Source organism: Bidens hawaiensis, unplaced genomic scaffold, assembly GCF_021521415.1.
Source record: "Bidens hawaiensis isolate Kalapana, Puna unplaced genomic scaffold, B.hawaiensis_p1.1 tig00015117_1, whole genome shotgun sequence".
NCBI classification, from domain to species: domain Eukaryota; kingdom Viridiplantae; phylum Streptophyta; class Magnoliopsida; order Asterales; family Asteraceae; genus Bidens; species Bidens hawaiensis.
In genome coordinates, this window is record NW_027492339.1 from 129,039 (window position 1) to 149,789 (window position 20,751).

At 37.2% G+C, this 20,751-nt stretch overlaps 1 protein-coding gene across 1 annotated transcript; it reads left to right on the plus strand.

Moving 5' to 3' along the window:
- Positions 1-4,595: 4,595 nt before the first annotated feature.
- LOC143548413 (endoglucanase 12-like) lies at positions 4,596-8,812 on the plus strand. Its single transcript, XM_077039592.1, has 5 exons — positions 4,596-4,808; positions 5,526-5,712; positions 7,045-7,950; positions 8,098-8,270; positions 8,368-8,812. Exons 1-5 carry the CDS (start codon positions 4,596-4,598, stop codon positions 8,770-8,772), a joined length of 1,884 nt encoding a protein of 627 aa, XP_076895707.1. The 3' UTR covers positions 8,773-8,812.
- Positions 8,813-20,751: the final 11,939 nt, after the last annotated feature.

The window sequence follows — 20,751 nt, forward strand, 5'->3', positions numbered from 1 at the left end:
CTTGAAGTTATAATTAGACAGCGTTCCTCTTTCGAGCTATATTTGGTTATGGTCATGGGTTATAGTTCTGGCTTGATCCGTGGGTGTCAAGAGTGTTGGAATTATGGACCGGTTCGGGTAAGTCAATACGGCCAACCGGGTTATGACCACCCGTGAGAGTTACACCGTGAGGTAACGAACATTAACCCGCTTAAGTTAGTTAACCGGGTTAGACACTTTAATGAGATATAGTTACATGGAACGGGCTTTGGAGCAAGAGGTGGATTTATTGGCCCATTGGGTTTATAACTAACTAGATTAGTTAAACCTAATTAAAGGTTATATAAATACATGATGTTATTGACATAACCTTAACCCTAAGCTAATCAACAAGTCTATCTCCTTTCTTCCTCCACCACCCCATCGCCGGCTAATGTGCTTGAAGTAGTTTAATATTTATTAACTAAATTAACTAAAAATAAACACTAAGTAATACTCTAGACTCTCTAAAACTCAACTAAACTACTAACCGGCAAGTGAACCGATCGACTCTAGTAAAGTTAAGTAAGTCCGATATCGAACCCATGAGACTCTTTAAATTACGTTTATTAGCTAATTAGACTCGCCTACAAGACATGACTTATTATTTATATTTGTTTGGGGGATTTTTATTTAAAATACTAATTTAATACTATAATTAAAAACTAATTAAGAAAACAAGTAATTTAAACGAAAACAAAGTTTGTTATTAAAATACGATGATGATGAGAAAACTACCTAGGCTAGACTTCCTCAAATTTCAGTAATGACTTGATTTGGGAAAATATTTAGTTATGGACTGGGATCGTAAAATAGACACTTAAAAGAAAACCCGAATAGTACCCCTGACCCTTCTCAAGAGAAAACCTATGGATTTCTAACAAGTTTTAACGCACACTAGTATTAAAAATCAAGTTCGCTTACGGTCACCCAATTGTTTATAATTTAGTTCCTTTATACGAAATCCTACGTTACAGCGCGGAAATCAAAGGCAATTTACTATACTTAATTGATTTGATAAACAATAATAAATAATCAACCCCAAACGGACTCCTTACGAAGAACTAAATCTAGCAAGATTAAATAGTAAAGACTTATCAATAATCTAGCACTTTACAGATTTCAGATTAGCAGCACACTTAGGTTTATTTAACAATATTATTCCTATGATCTTATCGCGAAATCAAATCATAAAATAATCAAGAACACAAAGTAATTAACCTAATAGTAATCCTATCATATGACAAACAATAATCAAGGAAAACTATGGAATAAAACTCATCAAACAATCCTAAGCATCCATACGCATGAATTAATTATAGACAATCTTTTACTAAATCATAAAAACCATAATGTAAATAATCCCAAATCAAATCAAAACGTCAAGATAAGTTCATCATAAGCCTAGGCAGTCTATAACGTTTAGCCTGGCATCTTAAAATTAAACGAAACAAACAAGTAAGAATTCATGGTGATAAAATAATGAAAACGGAAGAAATAACAGATAGAACCCGTGTTCTTCGTCTTCAACCAATATGCGCAACACCAGCTGATTCTTCGACTCCAAAGCTACCGGAAACTCATCTCGGTTGCCTCGGAACTCACCAAATTCGGATGGAAGATTAAGGGGTTTAGGGGTGAGTTTAGGGGTCTTTATATAGCCAACAGGGGTCCAAAAATAGGTTAAGACGGTTATGAAACGAAGATTCTGGAAGTCTGGACACCGCCATACCACGCCGCGCTGCGCGGCGGGCCTCCCCTCCCCCGTCGCGCGGCGCACCGGCCTCGGGGGGGGGGGGGGGTCTGGTTCGTTTTGCTGGTCCGGTTCACTTCCTGGTTCGGTCCGGTTCGTTTCCTGACGCGTCGGTTCTCCGGTTTGGCTTGTTTTTGCTCGTTTTTCGCCCTCTTTTCACCGGAATTATAATTCGAAACCTAAAACACAAAACTAAGTTAGTAGTATACAAATCTTACGAGAAACCGACCAAAACTAATAAAATATTAAATAAAATATACACGGGATTAACGAATAATAAACGTTATATCACCGGCCAACCTGCACCACCACCGCTGCCCGACCATCGGCGCAGTCCATCCACTGCCACAGCTTGCCGGAGCCACTGCCGCCAGCCGTCGCCCCCTGTCGCCGTCGATTGAAGCCGATCGGGGTCTACAGCCGCTATCCGCACTACACCACCGCTGACGTTTCCGTCGTGCATCGCACTAGGGATTGAAGCCGGTTGGAATTATGGACCGGTTCGGGTAAGTCAATACGGCCAACCAGGTTATGACCCGTGAGAGTTACACCGTGAGGTAACGAACATTAGCCCGCTTAAGTTAGTTAACTGGTTTAGACACTTTAACAAGATATAATTACATGGAACGGGCTTTAGAGCAAGAGGTTGACTTGTTGGCCCATTGGGTTTATAACTAACTAGATTAGTTAAACCTAATTAAAGGTTATATAAATACATGATGTTATTGACATAACCTTAACACTAAGCTAATCAACAAGTTCATCTCCTTTCTTCCTTCACCCCATCGTCGGCCAACCTGCACCACCGCCGTTGCCCGACCACCGGCGCTGTCCAGCCACTGCCGCAGCCTGCCGGAGCCACCGCCGCCAACCGTCGCCCCCTGCTGCCGTCGATTGAATCCGGCCGGGGTCTACAGCCACTATCCGCACTACACCACCGCTGACGTTGCTGTCGTGCAGCGCCACCGTTGGTCGTTAGCATTCGTGTCTCAACCGGTTAATTATTAACTGTGGTAAACTTAAACATATTATTAGTTTATAATTATATATTTAATGTTTTAACTCGTACTTGTATTCTATGTAACCGGATCCGGTCAGGTTTAGTTTCGGTTCTGATTAATTATATATTCCATTGCGTATAACTATTAATTAATATGATTAATTATTATTTGTCACGTTTATTTAACCGGATTTAATAAACAAAATTTTAACTGATCACCATTGAAACCCAACAAAGAGACCCTCTTCGGGTCATGTTTCCTAACCTGTTTAGGTTGGAAAAGAAGAAGAAACGTTTGGGTGTATACTGTTATACTTGGCTCAATAATTGCATGACTTGGAACCTGAAATGGTATCGTATCCCATCCTCACCCATGGAGGTTCACGAGTGGCAGCAACGTTTTCTCCTGCTTGGTCAAGTTCAGGCCATGGGTTCTCTTGACAAGTGGGTTGGGGGGGGAATCTTTCTTGATTAAATCGGCTAGAAATTAAGCTCAGATCGAACGCATCTTTGGGTGTGTACAACTTCAAATGGTGCAAATGAGTTCCTAGTAAATGCAATATTTCCAGTTGGCGAGCGGAGTTGGATAGGCTCCCGGCTTTGGCAGCCCTTTCAGTGAGAAATATTCGCATGAGTTCCCTCTTGTGTCCTTTGTAATGATGATAGGGAGACCACATACCACATTTTCACTACGTCGCCTCGGTAGTTTGGTAATTTGTTAGTGATTGGTGCAAGGTTAATCCCATTTTTCATATGGTCCGGATATCTTTGAATTTAACCAAGTGGGTCCGAAGGAAGATCACAAGGACACATCCATGGCATCTTGATTATCTTATATTGGTGCATTTGAAATACTAGCTAGGAATGAGGTACACTTCTTAAACGTAGAAGTAAAACCGAGAAAAATACTAGAAGACATCAAGGCTTCTAGTTTTCGTTGGTTTTCTATAGGTCCAATTCTTTATCAGTCTCTTTGTGAGATTGATGTAAATTTAATCTTGTGTAATATGTTGTAATTGTTTTTGTTTCGTTTTGACCCTTTTGAGGGTTCTTAATGAAGTTTACCTTTCAAAGAAAGAAAAAAAAAACGAAAAGATGTAAGGCTTTAACTACCCTAGTTGCTAAACTGTCGTTGTCATTTAAACAATTCTATTCAAGTGCGTGCTTCAAACATGCTTCTTTTATTAAAATCCAGCTTTCATCTCCTCATTAAATCACAAAATAATAATAAAATAATTAATAAAATAATATAAATAAAGTTTAATACATGTCAACCTTCTAAAAGTCAACACGGCATGATAAAAGACTATTAATATAACCCCAAGTAATACTTCATCAAACACAAAAAGGATTCATGTGTGTTATTCAAGAGGGACTCCATGGCATTCAAGATGTAGATCTCTCTTCTTTCAATTCATTTAGTTAAGGTAAGGCACCTCAATACCAATGTTCTTTTGATCCACATCGATCATTTACGATCCAGGGTTCTCGATCAATAATGTTTGATTTGATCAAACACGATTAGTGATCGATACATCGATCTTTTTTTTTTTTGCGTGATTTTCATTTGTAGCATGTGTATGTTCTTTCTATTGGCAATGCCATGAAGTTGATCATTAGCTTCTACTAATACATGTTTATCTAGTCTTTGTCAGTGATATAAGTACTATAAATAACTACTAAACAAATGATATCACCAGCGGAAAAATTAATGACAAAAGTTATATTTCCAATGACCAATCGTTGACGGAATTCCATCGTTTTGAATGCCCATAGGTGAATTAAACTCTCGTTCTCTCAAAATCTTTTCAAATAATATAGAGAATGTATGCATCAAATCACTGGGGAGGCTCATTAGAAATTGCAAATGATGATCATGAAGATCAACACAGAAGGATTAACAATGACACTGATAGAGCATCATTATACAACCTTCAAAGCCAACATAGTGGAGTCTTGGATGAGACTCAACAAAGTTGGCTATTGAATCCAGATGATGCTTCCAGAAAGAAGAGCAAAACCAGGTATGTAGACTTAGGGGGTGTTTGGTAGAGAGAAAAGAGGGTGGAGAATTGGATTTCCATTGTTTGGGAGAATTAGGTAGAGAATTGGGGGGAGAATTGGATTTCTCTGGGAATTGGGTGTAGGCAAAAAATTGAGAAATCCAATTCTCTCAATTTTGAAGAGAAATGGAATTCTCTGTGAGCCACCATCGCTTCTCTGCTCTACTCATCTGTCTTCTCGGTGTAGGCAAAAAGTGTGTATGGTATTATTTCCATTGCTCCGACCGGCGATGATGTCCGGCACGGCGGAACCCTACTCCGTCGCGTTGCAACTAGCAACTCCGGCGATGATGTAGGCAAAAACATCCGTTCGTGTCCTACTCCGACTGGCGGAACCCTACTCCGTCGCGTCCTACTCCGACCGGCGTCCGTCCGTTCGCAACTAGCAACCCTAAATCGCGGCGGAGTGGTTGGTGGCAGCTGTGGTTTTAGTGGTTGGTGGCCGTGGTGGATTAGAAGAAGATAGAGGAGGAAGAACGGTCGCCGGAGAGAGAGAGGAGAAGGTGGAGTTGGTGGCAGCTGGAAGAGTTAGGTTGAGAGAAGGAGAATGATTTTCACTTCTTTTCTCTATTCTACCAAACAAAGGAAATGATTTTCAATTCTCCACCTATTTCCATTTCTTTCCAATTCCATTTCTCTCCTATTTCCATTTCCATTTCTTCTCATTTTTTTTCTCTGTACCAAACACCCCGGGTGCATAGTTGTGAAGAGGAAAGTAGTCAAATGGACGGTGATCGTAATCTTGGCTGCTTTTCTGGTGATCGGAGTTCCGATCATTATTGCAAAGTCGTTGCCGAAGCAAAAATCGCGGCCTCCGCCACCGGATCAGTACACGGAGGCACTGCATAAGGCTTTATTGTTCTTCAACGCCCAGAAATGTACGTTTCTTGAACTATATATCTTGGTTTTCAACATATTTGACTTCCATGCTTCATAATATTTTCTCAGTGCCGGCCCTTATGTTTTACCAACCCAAACACTAGCTTGGGGCCACAACTTTTTTAGGACCTCAAATTATAAGTATTCATCTCTTTTTTGTTCAGTCCTTGCCTAGTACTATTGATATGAGTAGTGCATATATATGTTACATGACGTTTTTCATAATTCATCATTAATAACTTTTTAAGCTTTAAAGATCAACATCTTTATTCATAGTATTTACTGGGTTCTTTTTCATATTTATTTATAGTTTTTATGGTAAAGGAATATTTATCAACATTCCACGGTGATCATTTAGAATGCTAATAAAATTCATGTTTTGTTTAGTGAAAAAATAGGACCATATTTTGTGGATTTTATTATTAATTTTTTTAAACGCGAATTTCTTTTTAAGTCTTGTCGATCGTCTGTAGAACTTGAACCAAGACCTCCCCTCTCAAACCCGGGTCATTGTCCAATATTGATCCATGTTTCAACTTGTTAGATTTTTAACAAAATTATTAATTATTTTTCACGAAAAGGCCTCGGTTTAGAATTCGTTTTGGGCCACCAAAATCGTTGGGCCGGCCCTGTATTTTCTACGTGTAACGTGTTGAACTCATGCTTTGAATATTTCAATTTTCGTATAGATGAACTGGTGGATCTGAAATTTTTTAAGAAACAATATTAAGATGTTATATATTAATGTTAATATAATTAATGGAACATGTCACTTGTAGCTAATTAACATCTTACTTTTTTTACTAATAGTTTACATGTAATAAATTCAAATATATAGTTTTCAAATCATGTATGTTAATTACTACGTTGTATATTATTCAAATTTAAAAGAATCCAAAAAGAAATATAAAACTAAACCTTATTATAAAGATGTTTATTTGTTTTTTTGAACAAAAACTTCCTTTAAACTAAACTAAAATCATTTCCTATCAAGACGGTAGCAATGGCCGGCATCAAGAACAAAGCTGGAAACGAGTTACATAACCAATAATTTCTATCTATCCCAATCTAGATTGATGCATCTCACCCTATTTCTAATCCACTAGAAATTCAAAACCTTTATGCCTCCAAGCACTTTAAAAATCTTCATCGGCTTGTTTTCGAAAACGTACTCGTTTCTAACATTCCATAAGTGCAATCTCGGGGATAATTAATAATCCTCTAATTATAAGTTAAGAAAAAGAGTGAGTAAACTGTGGAGCCAAATCAATTTATGTTATAAGCTTGTTGCATATTTTAGTCGACAATCTAATATTAGACAAATTTTGCAGCCGGAAAGTTACCAAAGAACAACGGGATCAAATGGAGAGGGGATTCAGGGCTTCAAGACGGATCCGATGCAACAGATATCAAAGGGGGTTTAATCGGGGGATACTACGATGCCGGTGACAATACCAAGTTCAATTTCCCCATGTCATTCGCCATGACAATGTTGAGTTGGAGTGTGATCGAGTATGAGCACAAGTACAAGTCCATCAAAGAGTATGATCACACTCGAGAACTTATCAAATGGGGAACCGATTACTTGCTTCGAACCTTCAACTCTTCGGCTACTGTAATCGACCACATGTATGGCCAGGTGGGTGGATCTCAAAACGGTTCAACCACACCAGATGATCACACGTGTTGGGAACGACCCGAAGACATGGACTACAAGCGGACTTCACAATTAATTACGTCTGGCGCTGATCTGGCCGCAGAAATGGCAGCGGCATTTGCGGCAGCGTCCATTTTCTTTAAAGACGATGTTGCATATTCTAAGAAGCTTGTGAAAGGTGCCTCTACAGTATGGACATTTGCCAGAGATAGTGGCAAGCGTAGCCCATACTCTAGAGGCAATCTTTTCATAGTACCCTACTATAACTCCACCGGGTACTATGATGAGTACATGTGGGGTCGTGCATGGATGTACTACGCCACTGGTAACACTAGTTACCTATGGTTAGCTACGAACGAAGGACTACCCAGACATGCGAGAGCTCTGTCTAATAACCCAAGTACACGGGTTCTCAGTTGGGATAACAAGTCGCCTGCTGCGATGCTCTTGTTAACAAGAATGCGCTTGTTCTTGAACCCCGGGTTCCCTTACGAGGACTTGTTGCGTAGCTATCACAATGCCAGCTCACTCACCATGTGCTCGTACCTTCCACAATACAACGTCTTTAACTGGACTCAAGGTACCTATTTCTCGTATAACTGGACTTGTTGCGTAGCTATCACAATGCCAGCTCACTCACCATGTGCTCGTATAACAAATTTTTCATAATTAGCGTACATACCTTGAATCTCGAAGGTGAGTCATGAAACATGTAATGTCTTTGTAGGGGGACTAATCGATCTCAGCCAAGGCCAACCACAAAATCTACAATATGTCGTTAATGCAGTGTTTTTGGCTTCGCTTTATGCGGATTATTTAGACACTGCGAATCTTCCTGGTTGGTATTGTGGCGCGACGTTTATTCCGACTAAAACACTCCGGGACTTTGCCACTTCCCAGGTTTAAAACTTTAATATCTATAATTCATGTGTTCTAAAAACTTGAATATGTATAAATGTCTAATTAACTCCTTAACTTATGTTATATATGTTTGTAGATGGACTACATATTGGGAAATAATCCTATGAAAATGAGCTATGTGGTGGGACACGGCAAAAAATTTCCAAGACACGCTCACCATCGAGGTGCATCAATACCAACCAACAATATCAAATACTCATGCCAAGGCGGGTTTCAATGGTTGTCTTCGGGTAAACCTAACCCGCACAACATCACGGGTGCTATGGTCGGCGGTCCAGACAGATTTGATAAGTTTAAAGACGTGCGTGCCAATTACAGCTACACCGAACCCACCTTAGCCGGTAACGCTGGTTTGGTTGTTGCACTTGTGTCGCTCACTGCGACCGCTGGTGATGGCGGTGTCGACAAGAACTCTATGTTTTCGGCAATTCCACCGTTGTTTCCGCCAGCTCCACCACCTCCACCACCATGGAAGCCATGAAAACTTCTGTAATTAATATGAACACAGTAACTTATTACTATTTACATTTTGCATTAATAAATGAGTTTCTATTGAGTCTTTATACTCGTCGTAAGATTTTATTATTTGCTAATCAAAGTATTATTATATATAAATCACACATTCATACGTGTGGTTCTTTCTTCCCATTGTTCTTACCTACCTCGCATGCTTACAACTACGCTTCGGCCACGTCTCAATCACACCCATTTGTTTATAGAAGTCAAAGTGATTAGTTCGATCATTGATAGATATCATAGTCTTATTAATTTATTATAAGTTATTCCAGTTTTTGAACAAGAATTGCCTTAGATTTAAGTGCACGTAAATAATTAAACAAAATCACATAATGCCGTTAAGAAAAATATTTTATGGTTAGGCATGCTTGTTACCTATGATCTTTTATGCGGATGAAAAGTAGTTTCGATAATAAAGTGTTAATTTTTCTTTATTAAATTATTAGATTAGAGCCCGTGTTTCACACGGGTGAAAATATAATAAAAATAAAAAATCATTATATGTAATATTTAAATTCAGTTATATCATATATTAATTTTAATTATGACTTTTTTAATAAGTTTTTTGATATATTATGTACTATGATTTTATGTTGAAAATAAAGCGTTTGTGTTAGATTTATTTTAAAAATAAAATATTCATACTGATATTTTTATATTAAATATTATATGTATAAAGATGATATTTACTATAAAATGTTGTCATAGATTTAAAAAGTAAATTTACAAAGACTAAAGTTTGGTTGTAAAAGAAAATAAATAAAAATATATTATACTTTAAAATGAAAAGATAAACGATAGAACAATTTTAAATGGTTGTGTTAAAAATACATGGGAAGACAATGTAATATTATGAATTATAGAAATGTTAACAATTAAGTAGAATTTGGTTTTATACAGGGGTGTGCATTTCGTTAAACCCGACCCGGACCGAGCAATACCCGACCTGGACCAAAAACCCGAAAATCTTAAAAACAAGAAACGGAAGACTGGACCTGTAGGAAACAATCGGTCTCGGTTATGTGTCGGTTATTAGAACTCGGGTAAGATGTGAAGACCGAAACCGATTTGGTTCGCCAAAATCTCAATCAGATACTCAATTTGGGTAGTAATCAGATCTAGTTCATGTTGTATGTCATTAAATTGAAGTCGTTGTCACCTGTTGCAACGAGATTAAAGGAGGAAATCGGCTAACAGTGGCCAAAGTGGACTGTTTTAATGGAGGTTTCATGGAGACTTCATGGAGGCAGTGTGGTTGTACTGTAATGGTAGGGATAGGATTTGCTTTGGAAAATAAAACTCAAAATGAAGTTTGAGGAAGATGTGTACTGACAGCAAGGATTAAAACATATTATAAAATAAGTACTTTATATAATATTATAAAGTAAAGGAGAAAGTGGCACAATAAACTAAATTTAACTTCTAAATTGACGCCCATTTAAACCTTCACAATCATTTTCACGTCCAAATCTTTTTCACATCCAAGTATCCAACTCCTTTTCTTCTCCAAGTATGCTTCATCTTCTTCCTGTTCTCATCATCCTTCTATACTACATTCATGGCGAACTCGGGTCGGTTCGGGTAATGTCATACCTCGACTTATGGTCTAGGCGTATGACCAATAGTTGGTACCTGCTTTGTAAATATATCAGAGTTATATTCTTTTAGCGGAAGTCTTTTAAGTAAAATATCATTATATTGAAATTTTGGGAATTTAATACCCGTTTCGGTATTTCAAATACCTGTCATTTTAAAATATGATTCTTCACAATATTTTAAATAAAATATCTGAGCCATCAGATCACCTCTAATGGCTATGTCCCCAATCTTCTAATTTGTCTTGCTTGCCTGTTCTAACATTTACTGTTTCCCTGAAATGTGGGGAAAATACGTCAGCTATGTGCTGGTGAATAACGCTGACTCAACAAAAAGGTTTTCATAATTCATCATACATAATCATATACAAATCATCTTCGTTATGACACAACACCAATAGCATTTAACGACTCAGTGGGCCTCTCCCATCTCAGTGGAACTAAAAATACCAATAGACCACGTAATCAGACTTCACTCGCCCTAGAGACAGTCACTTGCCTCATGGTCAGTATGTTTGTAGTGTGCCCACTACAAAACATTTATGTATGGATCCAGACACATGTGTATTTAGCCTGAGTGTTTAGTACTACCTTGTATCAAAACGTTTTAGAGGATTTGAATCAATCCTCATGCAAATATTTCCATAACTCTTTTACATATGGATAACAGTCCATAGTTTTAAAGAGTAAATATCTTTTCAAAATATACAGTACATAGACGTATTCACGTCATAAAACATTTCACACTATAAAAAGGTTTGGACGTATTCACCTTTTATGATATCAATGTATCTCACTGATAAATGCTTGCTCTTTATCTCGGACCTATAGTACGAGAATAATATTTTATAAATAACTAGATATACAATCTAGCTATAGACCTTAAGTCTATTTGCATAACCTTTACCTTGATATTCATTTCATTTATAAAACATTTATATACTACGTTTCTTCATCATGAAGAAACGTGTATATATATATATATATATATCCCATTTCTTCATTCATAAGAAATATCTTTATAATAAAGAACAATATTTTATTTATAACTTTATCTTATGAAAGTTACATTTCACTTATTATCTGATCAAGGTATAGACTATACCCTTGACTAGGGTCTAAGCCATATATAATAAAATAATCGGGCAGAACCCCTACCTTGTATGGCTTATCTATGAAATGCTTAAACTTCACGTGGGCAACACTCCTACTTGCACGTAATTCTAGACAACGAGCGTATCGGGAATGACGGGATTTTGGCACGAAAACCGAGGTAAAGTGTGTGTGATGTGATGGAGACTTCATCCCCATAGCTGCCTATTTATAGCCTGAATCTGTGCATCTTCGCGTATCGCGAAGCTGCTTCGCGTATCGCGAAGGTGCACTAGCTTAGGTGAGTCATCGCGTAGGCTTGCCACGTGTCACCACGTGTCACTCCGGTTTGCCACGTGTCCCGTGACGTGTCCTGCATCTTCGCGTATCGCGAAGTTGCCTTTCTTGTCGTCTTCGCGTATCGCGAAGATGCTAAAGTTTCATTTTCAGTCCCTGGTCTTTGGTAGCTTGTCACATCTTGATCATAGCTCAAAAATACTATAGCGGCCCTTATGCAGCTCGCGGCGATGCGAGCGTGCCAAGTGCAAAGTGCGCCATCAAAACGCCACATTACGCCCATCGCCCGAGTCCGAGTCCGTGCGTGTGCGCATCGGGTGTTTCGCACCCTCCGTTAGGACTAGTAAGAGTGGTTAGTTACACAAGAACATTATCAAGCAAAACTCCTTCCTTATAAAGTGCTTCCATTTCTTTCCTACTTTCCATGTGGGATGGAGTTTCCATACTTGTTTTCCTTAGCATAAAAATGCCTTCATTTCTTTATCTTATTTTTCCATTACTTATTTCCTAAATACTTTTAGTCCTTTAACTTTATAAATTTGTCAAATTTAAACCAAAATTTTGTGGGTGTTACAGGTAAACTCGGTTTTTTTGTTCCTAAGGCCGATACACGACCCGAAACCGAAAGTGGAAAAATATACTACCCAATAAAGAACCGAAGGTAATATTTCGGGTCCGGGTTTCAGTCTTTTTCGGTCCGGGTTCTCGGTTTTTTCGGTCCAGCCCGTATTTTGCACACCCCTAGTTTTATACTTGAAAAGAAATTACATTTATATATGTTAAGTTAAAAATTCTAATATAATTACCACTTTAGTAGGGTTGGTAAGCTCATTTGGTTTAAAACATGAGGTCTTCGGTTCGAAACTCGTATCGCACAATAATTTATTTTTCAAAATTTTATAAAGCCTTACAAGTCATGGGCTATAATAGGTAAATGGGTCAGGTGCCATGATATAATAGGAAATAATGACATGACATTTACGTGGCATTCTATGTGAAGTGCTTACTTAACACTGTTCCTGAGCCAACTTTTGGAGAAAAGAAAAGAAAGTGAGAGGAATCAGGATTTAAAGTGTGTTCTAGAGTGAGTTTTTTGTGGAAGGAAATAGGAGAGAAAGGAAAAGAATGAGAATGAAAATTGATGATGTTTCTATTCCTTCCAAATCGGGAAGAATCAAAGAGAAAGGAAACTTGATCAAACGCAATATAGTTAGAATTACTATCTAGCCCTCACCATATCTTTATTAGGTTATAAGCGTCGTTCCTTTTTCCACTAACCAACTATAACCTGCCGTTGATCAACGTAATACTTCGATGCCCTTGCTTCTCAATGCTCTTTTCAACCCTTCTTATTAGGTATTCCTAATTTAATTTCACACACTTTGTTTTGATTTGGCATATTTAGGGTTTAATAACCATCTAAGGAAGGATGGATATGTTTCTCTTGTAGCACTTGAATTAATTATGTAGTTAAAGAATGTTAGAGAAATCGACAAGTTTTGAATGCTCTTTGTTAATGTCAAATAGTTTGTTATTTGTTAATTATGAATTCAAAGGTTTATGTGTAGCTTTTTAGTTCATAAGATACAAAATTTCAAAGGTTATATCCATATAGTGAATAATAAAAATGATAATGTATAAAAGACTATTAAAGCATAAACCAAAGAAATATAAAAAAAAACATAATGGGTCGGTGGTTGCCTGGAGTATTTCGAATGTTCAGCACTCAGCAGCAGGTTGTGGTCTTGTGGTTGTTGGAGAGTGCAACAGATTATGCCTTGAGGTTGACCATAACTAATATGATCCAAGTAGTATTGAGCAACCGGCAGGAGGTAGTGCATAAAAATTGCAAACGGGCCAGTCTTGTTGCACAGTCCTGGTTAGGGGTGCAAGCGATCCGAGCCGAGGTCGGGGTCGACTAGGCTTGCTCGGCTCATTTAACATACACGGAGCTCGAGTTAGAGCTTGTCTCGTTAGTAGTTTTTCAAGCTCGAGTTTGACTCGGGCTCGGCTTGTTTCTATTTATTAAAAATATTCTATATTCATAATTATTTATATAAAATGATATGCTCGTTTAGGCTTGCGAGCCGGCTTGAGCTGGACAAGTGAAGCTTGGACTCGTTTAGGCTTGCAAGCCGGCTTGTTGCTTTGGTTGTCGTAGACAAGGATAACACAACTGTATTGTTGACCATTGCTTATAATTGCTTTGATTCAGTTTCTTGATTCCTCCTACCATCTGTAATTCTACCATTGTATCGTATTCGTTAATTTTCAATCAAGAACTTTCAAGACTTGCTGTCGATCGGAAAGACGAGCCTAGATCGTTAGGCTCTGATACCACTTGTTAAACCTTAGACAAGTGAATCAAGAACACCAAACATGATATTGCATAAAACATTTATGCGACTCTTTTTATTAACAATAAGCAAAAACGGAATTCATACTACTAACTACAAATAAAACTTTTGATGGTTTATATAACATCCACAATTCTAATTATACTCAAACTAGGAAACATAATCAAACTATACTTCTACTTTATTTAATAATAAATAAAAGATAACTTTGGTACTAAGTTATTCAACTTGGTTCATGAACTTTATATCTCCACCAATCCGTCCTTTGAGATCTTCCGTACTACCTTTATACTTTTCATATTAACCATTCGGGTCCTTCAAGTTGGTATTGCACCAAGTTTTACGGTAATGACATCTTTTATTTTGATTAAAGAAAGTAAAATTACCAAGTATATGTTTCATACTAACTACTAAAGTAATGTAGCCTAGCTTCATCCAAGTTTGTGAAAATGTATGTTTCTTACTGAGCGGTCTATTCCTATGGTATACAAGGTGCATATTTATGATGTGTGAATTAGTTATTTAAAAAAATAAATAAATGTTTTGAATTTGAAATAAAAAATTTATTTTACTATATGTGTATACCAAAGAATGTGAATTAGTAAAATTTAAAATTGTTCAATTGTAAGGTTGGAGAGCAGGTAATACATACTCACAAGTACCCCAAGTTCTGCGGGAACACCACCACCACCCGTTGATATTATGTTGCCAAATCATATGAACATGAACACTCCATAATACAGTTGTATTATCCTTGTCTACGACAACCAAAGCAACAAGCCGGCTCGCAAGCCTAAACGAGTCCGAGCTTCACTTGGGGTACTTGTGAGTATGTATTACCCGCTCTCCAACCTTACAATTGAACAATTTTAAATTTTACTAATTCACATTCTTTGGTATACACATATAGTAAAATACATTTTTTATTTTAAATTCACAACATTTACTTTTTTTTAAAATAACTAATTTACACATCATAAATATGCACCTTGTATACCATAGGAATAGACCGCTTAGTAAGAAACATAGATTTTCACAAACTTGGATGTAGCTAGGCTACATTACTTTAGTAGTTAGTATGAATATACTTGGTAATTTTACTTTCTTTAATCAAAATAAAAGATGTCATTACCGTAAAACTTTGTGCAATACCAACTTAAGGACCCGAATGGTTAATACGAAAAGTATAAGGGTAGTACGGAAGATCTCAAGGGGCGGATTGGTGGAGATATAAAGTTCATGGACCAAGTTGAGTAACTTAGTGCCAAAGTTATCTTTTATTTATTATTAAATAAAGTAGAAGTATAGTTTGATTATGTTTCGTAGTTTGAGTATGATTAGAATTGTGGGTGTTATTTAAACCATCAAAAGTTTTATTTGTAGTTAGTAGCATGAATTCCGTTTTTGCTTATTATTAATAAAAAGAGTCGCATAAATGTTTTATGCAATATCATGTTTGGTGTTCTTGATTCACTAGTCTAAGGTTTAACAAGTGGTATTAGAGCCTAACGATCTAGGCTCGTGTTTCCGATCAGCAGCAAGTCTTGAAAGTTCTTGATTGAAAATTAACGAATACGATACAATCATAGAATTACAGATGGTAGGAGGAATCAAGAAACTGAATCAAAGCAATTATAAGCAATGGTCGACATGCATCAAGTCGTATCTTCAAGGCCAATATCTTTGGTAGGTAAAGAACGGTACCGAGACGAGACAACCCGCAAACAATATGAACGGTGTTATCGGAAAGTGGCATGTGAAAGCAGGCCAGTCTATGTTTATCATCAAGACAACGGTTGATGATGATGTTCTTGATCATATTCAAGATCTTGAATACCCAAATCAAGCATGGGTTTTGCTAGAGACCTTATTCACGAAGAAGAACAATGTTCGATTGTAACTAGTCGAAGATGAGTTGATGACGGTTTCCCAAGGAGATCTCCTGATCGCACAATATTTTCGTAAAGTGAATAATTTGTGTCGCAAGTGTCACACCCCAACCTAAGGCGGAAATGTCGGGGCGTGATCCGATTGCTCATAGCTCGAAGATACTATCACGAATATAAATGACAATATCTAATTAATTATTTTATTCAAAGAATACACACAATATCCAAATGTAACAAACAATTTAAATACATGAATGTAAGCTCAAATAATAATTATCTTGTTTATATCCTAAGGTCTTGTCTAAGTGTCCAACTTCAATCTTCAATACAAAGCAACCTGCATATGCGTAGAAAACAAAGTTTGTCAACAACACATGTTGAGTGAGATGATCACCAGATTTTGACACAACAACAATATATATGTGATAGATAAATGATAAATGTTAAATACGCAAACAAACACATGTGGTAATAATCAATCAAACCTTAACAAACCATATACACAACCAAAGACTTGATAGTGTGCCAACGAATTGTTGCCAAGCGAATCGGGTATTGATTACGATGACTAAAATTGTTGGTTTACCTTTGCCAAGCGAATTGGGCACCGGTTACTAAGACAGTCGTATGATCATACTAATGAGAACCCTATACAAGGGAACACGTTGGACCTATCCGAATGCGATATAGTAAACAAATAAGCAAGTAGCAATTAGCAAATAGCATCTAATTGATATACACACAATGATTATATTTGTGAGTTGTGTATATATATTATATATATATATATATGATAGAAAAATATGATAAGTATGCATATATCCCCAAAACGTTAGAAAACAGTAGAAAAAAGGGGAATGATCAAACTCACCTTAGATTAATGACAAGCGATTAATAAATGCGATTAAACGAGCTAACGAATAAGCGATTCGTCACACGTCAAAGGATATAAACAATCAGAATCTAAATCTTTGAGATTGGATAATATAGATAAAAAAGAACTCATTGCCGCTGGAATCAACCCAAACGGACGTTTAGAACTCAAGTTATGTTATATTTAAGATTTTAAGCAAGCTGGCACTAACCAGAATCCGAACAGCAAGTCGGAAGTCGGACTTTGGTCAGTAGCCTTAAAATTTCATTACGAGAATAAAAGTCTTCTTAACCGAACGTGGAATCCAACCAGAAGTATGAGAAAAGGGATAGTTAAAGTTATTGACTATTTTGTCCTTAAACGGGTTTGGCTCTAATTGACCCGTCAATACTCATCAATCTCATAAATTGATTGAGGGTTATCGATAAGTGAGTATTAATGAATGTTTGATCAGTTAAAAACTTACCTTGATTGTGTTTGTATTAGCGAGAAATCAAGGTCAAAGGTTTAACGAATGTCAAAGTCAAACTGTAGCTCTTAGTCTTCAAGTAAACGAGCAAAAACGAGCAAGAAACGTTGGTTAAGAGTAGGTGACGGCTGGGAATGCTTAGTTGCAGTAAACTTTAGTGTTTGAAATTATGATGTGTTTATATAGAGGTTAAATCAACTTGTTGGACAAGAAATGGGTTGATTTTGGTAACTGAATCATACAATTAAAGATGAATTCAGATCTTTAAATTATCGATTTTAAGAGTTTCTAAGGGATATTAGGCACTAATGAAAGTTAAGGAATTATAAAATAAGATAAAAATAATTATTTCACTAACAAATACATAATTTTATTAATAAGAAAGATCCGAATATGTTCCCGAATCGAGTTAAATGTAAACGAATACGGGTTTGAAAAATCCGAGATGTTACAGCAAAATTTGAGAACTCGATCCACAGTTTCGGGTTAGCGATGCTCGTATGAAGCGGATACTCATCCATGGTTTGAGAGCTGAGTATCGTAGCTTCGTTATCGCTATTCAAGGGTGGGCGACCCAACCGAGTATTACCGGGGTCGAAAATATCCTTGCCGGACAAGAAGCCTTGGAAAAATAGTTAGTTGATGTGTCGATTAAAACCGAGAGCGAAGCCTTGTATGTCAGTAGAAAGGAGAAGCATCGGTTCAATAAAAATCAAAACCGTGATGGTAAGAAAGGTAAGGGTAAATATTGGGAGAACGAGAAACATGATCGACCCAAGAAGAAAGAATGGAACCGTAAGGGTCGGGTTGTCAACTATGAAGAAGATTCATCGGATGAAGAGAAACGAGACAAGGAATCAAGGTACCAACTAAAGTAGTTTCCTTTTAGGTTCAATAACTGTGGACTAAAAGGGCATATGACAAAGTACTGTCGAGAACCTAAGGAGGAAGGTAATGCAGTTGTGGATGAAGAAGAAGAACCATGGGATGTGGAGGCTAATATGGTCGAGGTTCAAGAAAAATATGCAGTTGACACCGAATTCAAACCGAACCTAGTAGATGAATGGTTTGAAGTAGGCTCCTATTGGTGGACAAGTCAGGAAGTAGTGCCAGAGTCGAATCAGTTGAAGGTAACTTTGTGATGTGCTAAAAGTAGTTATTAATTTATTAACTAAATAAACGCTAATCTAGACACTAAGTAATAATTCTAGACTCTTAACGTAACTAAAACTACTAACCGGCAAGTGAACCGGTCGACTCTAGTACAGCTAAGTAAATCCGGATATCTAACCTACGAGACTTTTTAAATTACGTTAACTAGATAATTAGACTCGACTAACTGACACGACTATTTATTTATATTTGGTTGAATGGCATTTTTATTAAAATACTAAAATTAAACTATTAATAAAACTAATTAAGAAAAACAAGTTATTTAAGCGAAAGATAATTTAGTTTATTTTAATCAGATGATGATGAAAAACTACCTAGGCTAAAATAAGTCTAAGTTGCAGTTGTTAATTGACTGGCAAATATTTATTATAGAACTAGGATCGAAAAATAGACTTTTAAAAGATAACCCGAACAGGACCCCTGACCTTTCACAAGAATACACCTATGGGTTTCAAATAAATTTTAATGCAAACCAGTTTTAAATATTAAGTTTCCTTACGGTCGCCTAATTCATTATGAACAAGTTCCTTTATGTGAAATCCTACCTTATAGCGCCGAATCAAATGCAGTTTAATATACTTACTTAACTCGATAGACAAAGTTGACTAGTCAAACTTAGACAGGCTCCTTACGAAGAACTAAATCTAGCAATCTTAATCAACAAAGACCTATCAATAATGTGTCACCTTACAGCTATTTAGATTAACAACACACTTAGGTTTATTTGATTAATTATTATTATTCCTATGGTTTTAATGCATATTAACCACAAACTAGTCAAAAACACACGGTAGATGACCTAATAGCAACCTATTATATGATATGAAATCACAAAGGAAACTACGGAATAATAAAACTCATCAAACAATCATAAGCACACACATGCATCAATTTAATATAATCAAACCTTTTACTTATTTCATAAAACCTAACCTTTCTCAGTTTCTTCTCTTCACTTCTTCCTACTATAGGCTCACTGGTTGGTGCGGTACTTACCGGGCCTAGCCTAGGTTGCACCCTCCCAGGAATATCCATCACTATCTCCTCGTAAACTAACTCATCCTCCTTCTCTCCAGACCTAAAACCCTACCACTATGAGTGGAGATAGCCTTTAACTGAGCAGCCGGATTTTGCTGAGTGGAACCCGAAAACTGACCGGGGAGTCTCTCATCTAAATGGCTATATCACCTACAGACCTCTGAAGATCTAAAAGTGCGGACTGGTGATTTCTTAAAGGCAAATCATGATCGGCCAATTTTTTCTTAGTTTCCTGATCTCTAACAAGTATTTGTTTCATCATCTCCTCTAGACTACCCATTCCACCACTCAAATCCTGCCCATTACTCACACCTTGACTATTTTGATCCCTACTAAACAACTGATCCGGCCCCCGGTTAGGATTTAGATTTGACTGGAAACTAGGGGGTGCACCGGAGGAACGCCAATTAGAGTTATAATTATTATTTTTATAGTTGTTCCAATTTGAATTATTTCCATCAAACGCATTAGGAACCCTATTCTTCCATCCTATGAATTTACCTGCTCCTGACTCATCAACGGACAATCTAAAGTACTATGCCCCCTCTACATAACTCGCACTTGTCTACCTTAGCCTTAAGTTCTCTCATCTCACGGGTTAGGCTTTCTAAGGCAGCAGCCACACTAGCATCCAGATTGACCTGGTGCACACCTCGGACGGATGAGGGTGTACCAGTGACGGGATTGGAATTCCCGTTGCGCGGATTCTTCGCATACTCTGATTGGGCAAAACTTTCAAACAACTCATTACACTCAGTAACATTTTTCCTATTCGTTAAATTACCTCCAGCCGCTGTGTCGAAACGAGCTTGAGTTTCATAAGTCAGCCCATTGTAAAACTTCTCAACAAGGGCCGAAGAAGTGAGACCATGTTGTGAACAACGAGACAGTAATTTTTGGAAACGCTCCCTAGCTTGATAATACGGTTCATCCGGCTCCATATGGAAAGAGTGGACTTGGTCACGGAGACGAGAAGCTTTGGCAGGCATAAAGTATTTCTTAATGAACGCTGTATGAAACGCCTCCCAAGTAGTGAATGCTCCAGCTGGTTGCGAATCGAGATAAGTGGCGACAGACCCGCGAGTGAAAACGGGAACAAATACAGAATAATCGCATCTTTATTGGCACATTGTAGATTGAAAGTTCTAAGAACACGGGTG